The sequence below is a fragment of the Juglans microcarpa x Juglans regia genome, chromosome 1D (genome assembly GCF_004785595.1).
Source record: "Juglans microcarpa x Juglans regia isolate MS1-56 chromosome 1D, Jm3101_v1.0, whole genome shotgun sequence".
In the NCBI taxonomy this organism is placed as follows: domain Eukaryota; kingdom Viridiplantae; phylum Streptophyta; class Magnoliopsida; order Fagales; family Juglandaceae; genus Juglans; species Juglans microcarpa x Juglans regia.
The window spans coordinates 29,206,177-29,211,285 of record NC_054594.1 but is presented as its reverse complement, the minus strand read 5'-3'; the positions used below and the strand labels follow the sequence as shown (position 1 = coordinate 29,211,285).

At 37.4% G+C, this 5,109-nt stretch overlaps 1 protein-coding gene across 1 annotated transcript; it reads left to right on the top strand.

Annotated features, from left to right (window-relative positions):
* Positions 1 to 3,175: 3,175 nt before the first annotated feature.
* LOC121237289 (tetrapyrrole-binding protein, chloroplastic) lies at positions 3,176 to 4,242 on the top strand. The gene has a single exon (XM_041133975.1). It carries the CDS (start codon positions 3,314 to 3,316, stop codon positions 4,109 to 4,111), a length of 798 nt encoding a protein of 265 aa, XP_040989909.1. The 5' UTR covers positions 3,176 to 3,313; the 3' UTR covers positions 4,112 to 4,242.
* The last annotated feature ends 867 nt before the right edge of the window (positions 4,243 to 5,109 follow it).

Sequence of the window (5,109 nt, the reverse complement as noted above, 5' to 3'; positions counted from 1 at the left end):
GCAACTCGACCTGATACAGTCGGGTTTGTGCCCGACCCAAGCGATCTAGTTTATGGTGGCAAACTGATCCGATCTGACACGAACAAAAACAAAAGCGAGTCGAACAAAAAAAAATGCTTTATGTACAGGATCTGAATCTCAAATCTACAATCATGTTCAAATTCAAGAATAGACTCATCTTCATTTTCACGAGCGTGACGAACTTGTTCGAGCTGATGTATCCATCTTCATTTTCATCAACATGCCAAAGTATTGATTTAGCTCTCAAACGAGGGAATTCAACTCCTAGCTCTGCAAAAACCTTTTGCAACTCTACCTGGCTAAGCCTGTTGTCTTTGTCCGTGTCATAGGGCTCATACATAGATTTCAACTAAGCATCACTACATGTCACAGATTCATCCTTGACAACAACTCTGTGCTAGCTGTTTCTAGGTAGATGCTAGTTGGGAATTGAATCTAAACACACAGACCTCTGCCCATCCTTGCGGAGAACGAAGACGAAGAGCTTCAACTTGGTCAGCGAAATGGCTTTTGATATTAAGAAAATTCATATCTTCTCCAAAACTTGCAGATTTTCCTTCTTCTGCAATTGTTCATCATGAAACAGTCACTCTATTTCTGTAGCAGCACTGTATTTCTGCAGCAGCACTCTGTTTCTGCAACACATGAAAGTCATATTGCCCTTAAAGCCCAGACACTACTCTCACCTGGTTTTGCTCAAAAACCTCCAAACAAACTCTCTTTCCACCACAATGTGACCCTAACAGTCTCACTCACCGTAGGTTCGCCCCCAAAGAGCGGTACGATGGTCCTCGACACGGGGAGTGAACTCTCTTGGCTTCACTGCAAAAAATAAAAAACCCAAACTTCCACTCAATATTCAACCCACTTCTATCTTCTTCCTTCTCTCCAATCCCATGCTCCTCACTCGCCTGCAAAACTCGTACCAAGACCCTACTCTTACAGCCTTACCTGTATCCTGCGGCCTAAATAAGCTCTGACATGCTATAGTCTCCTACGCAAATGCCTCGTCCAATGAAGACAACCTCGTGTACGAATTGATTGGCGAGTTGGAGATGGAGGTAGGGTTCTCATCTAGATTTGGGCAGCTAGGGTTTGAGAATTGAAGATAGGTATGCTTTTATAGACCTGCGACTAGTTGGGTTAGAGATCCGAAAAGATAAAACCTGATAAAAGTTGGGTCGGGTCGGGTCGAGTTATTTTAATTGGGCTCAACGGGTTATTGGATTATATACACAGCCCTACCAGCAACTCCATGCAGTCAGGAACACTAACACCAAGTCCTCCTTTTTACTCCCTTGTATTTGTCTAGAAAAATCCACAAATTGTGTATCAGGCTCACCAATTTGTAGGTCAGGAAGAACTTTCTTCCAGCTCTCTTGTAAGAGTGAGCAGTGGCATAGAGCATGCATCGTGTTTTCTACAAATTTAGAGCAGAGTTGATTCAACTATTTGATCCGAAGGTTTTATTGACTACCTGTTTATGAATTTTGATCATAACAATCGAGTAAATTCAAATTCAAGCATAAATGATTCTCAATTTGTCATCATAATAAAAGTTTGAAGATCAAGAATATCAACAAATCAAGTATGACCAAGAAACGAACAAAGTTAATCAATGAATGACCTAGTTATCCTGTATTTGGTTACCTCGATCGGGCCATCCTATGTGCGGTCGATGGTAGCCATCTCTTGTAGTTGTATGACCCGATTTGGGCTATCAAAAGCAACCGATGAGGGTGGAATCTTCTTTTAATTTTTTTTTTATGTTTAATTTTCTAATTTAAAAAGTTTTTTAGACTTTTTCATAAAAGTATTATATTTGATAAATTTTCATATAATTCTTATTATTATTCTTTATCTCTATTTATTTACTTACTTTTTAAAAAAGTTAGAAGTTTTTGACATGTAGCATGTCACATTAATATGTCGACAAAAACTTGGGAAGGAATCAGTTTGATCAGGCTCACCAATTGTGTATCAGGCTCACCAATTTGTAGGTCGGGAAGAACTTTCTTCCAGCTCTCTTGTAAGAGTGAGCAGTGGCATAGAGCATGCATCGTGTTTTCTACAAATTTAGAGCAGAGTTGATTCAACTATTTGATCCGAAGGTTTTATTGACTACCTGTTTATGAATTTTGATCATAACAATCGAGTAAATTCAAATTCAAGCATAAATGATTCTCAATTTGTCATCATAATAAAAGTTTGAAGATCAAGAATATCAACAAATCAAGTATGACCAAGAAACGAACAAAGTTAATCAATGAATGACCTAGTTATCCTGTATTTGGTTACCTCGATCGGGCCATCCTATGTGCGGTCGATGGTAGCCATCTCTTGTAGTTGTATGACCCGATTTGGGCTATCAAAAGCAACCGATGAGGGTGGAATCTTCTTTTAATTTTTTTTTTATGTTTAATTTTCTAATTTAAAAAGTTTTTTAGACTTTTTCATAAAAGTATTATATTTGATAAATTTTCATATAATTCTTATTATTATTCTTTATCTCTATTTATTTACTTACTTTTTAAAAAAGTTAGAAGTTTTTGACATGTAGCATGTCACATTAATATGTCGACAAAAACTTGGGAAGGAATCAGTTTGATCAATCGTACAACACACGGAGTAAAAAGTAAAATTGAATAGCACAATAAGGATCAATCATCAATGTGATTTTAAGAAAAGTTACGTTTAGTAATTGAGGGATGCTAGCCATCACATATACTTTATTTTATTCAATTTTATAGGTGATATGATTATTTCACTTTTATTGTCAGATAATAATAGGCTTATTATTTCTTAACACTCATTTATTATTATTTTTATTTATTTTTTTAAAATTTTTTTACTTAATAGTTAAGAAATTGATTATTAATAAAATTGTATATATTTTCTTAATTTTTTTTAATGAATAAAGATGTTAAAAAAGTATTTAAAAAATAGTAAAAAATTAAAAATTTAAATATAATATAAAAAATAATAAGGGAATAGTAACAGTATCATTATTGTTTAAGACAAGTTGGTTGGCAATATAGCATCAATTTAATTGAAAAGCTTAACATTTAGAAAGATAGAGATAGAGAGAGAAAGAAAGAGAGAGGGGATGCATCCATTCCTCACCCAAATGTAGCCAATCAAAATGCAACTTGGTATTTCTCCCGATGAGCTTTTGTACATCTCTCTTCATTCATATCTTATCTTCACACTTTGATTCAACAGACTTCACCTCATCGTATTCCTTCTTCTTCTCCATCTCTCTCTCTCGCTCTCTCAAGAGAGATCAGCCCAAATGGCCACCAACTCTCTCCAATCTCTTCACCATCGCCATTCTCTCCTCAAACGCCATATCACAGACATTAATCCTCCTTCCACGGCCTTCTCCTCCTCACTCTTCCTCAATCCCACCACCACCACTACTTCTCTCTCCCATTACTTTCTCTCCTCTTCCTCCTCCATACCCTTTTCTCTATCCGCCACCACCTCCACGCCCTCCACCTCCCAAGCAATCTCTTTCGACCTCCTCCGAGAACACCTCTCCGAGAAGAAGTTCCGGCAAGCCGACGAAGAAACCCGCCGCCTCCTCATCGTTCTGGCCGGCGAGCCCGCCCAGAAACGTGGCTACGTGTTCTTCTCAGAGGTCCAGTTCATCTCAGAAACAGACCTCAAAACCATTGATGACCTTTGGAGACAACATAGCGATAACAAGTTCGGGTACAGCGTCCAGAAGAGAATATTTGAGAAAGCAGACAGAGATTTCTCCAAGTTTTTCCTCAAGGCTGGGTGGATGAAGAAGCTTGACACGGAGGTTGAGCAGTACAATTACAGGTCTTTTCCCACAGAGTTCATTTGGGAGCTGAACGATGATACACCAGAGGGTCATCTGCCATTAACAAATGCTCTGAGAGGGACGCAGCTGCTCAATAGCATTCTCAACCATCCTGCTTTCGAGGGCATGCAAGAAGAGGATAAACATCAAGGTGATAAGGTATTTGAAGAAAACAGTAGCGATAATGGCGGGTTGAAGGGGTTGAGGGAGGGGTCCAAACCATTGAGCAAGAGACTTTCCGAACCAGACTACAGCTTTTGAGATCAGTCAATGCCCATACGAGCAGCCATATCCACCACAGACACAGCAAAAATATCAGTGGCATCACATTATGTATTAATAACTAGTATTTCTTTCTCTGATATTTAATTTTCTTCCAGCGATTCCCTTTTTGTTTTTCACTTTTTTGTTTTTTTTCATTGTCTCATAATGAAAACACAGCGACTTTGTTCAGTTGTCTTTTTCTTTAGTTTTAATATATAATAAAGGGAAAAATCTATTCAACCCCGGTTCACTAGCACACACCACACACACGTGACAAGTCCGGTTTCCCCCATCCACCGGTTCTTCCACTCGGTTCTCTCCCCGGGGACCTCTTTCATTTCTCAACCCTTCTTCTTCTCCCTTCAACCCAGGCCTCTCTCCCTCACTCCTCTGCAAAATGGCCCAACCTGAATGCCACTAAGCTCGACGCCAAAGTGATGTTGAAGAATGTGCCCAATGGGAGAGAATGTACTTGTAAACATATACGTTTATTTTTTGGGGATGACGACGAAGCAAAAGCCAAAAGCCTGCCCCTTTGTTGTTTTCGCTGTTGGCAGTGAGTAATATTTCTCGTGCAATTGGTTTCTTTTTGTTTCGTGTCTGTTTGTAGTTAAGTTTTCTTGACACGTGTTGAAATAGATATTTTTATATTATTAAATAAAAAGTTATTATATTTGTTAGAAGATTAGAGAGAAGTTGTAAGAGAAATTAAAAAAAAAAAATTGTAATTTATAGAAAACTAATTCTATAAAATTTGAGTTTTTTGTATGATATAAGACACCATTTTATAAGTATAAGAGAATATGAATAAATGGTGATATATGAACTAATGAGATACATTGATGACTTTAAGAATTTCAATTGTTGATACATGAATGAGTTAAAATTTTAAAGAGTGTTGCTACCCATGCGTAAAGAAAACTTAATAAAAACGTACAACACGTGAGTAATAAAATGTAAGAAATTGAAAAGCAAATAGAAAGTTAAGCATAATG

What these genes read in the sequence shown, in the direction of transcription:
- LOC121237289 (XM_041133975.1), top strand. Translation starts at nt 3,314, where the DNA reads ATGGCCACCAACTCTCTCCAATCTCTTCACCATCGCCATTCTCTCCTC.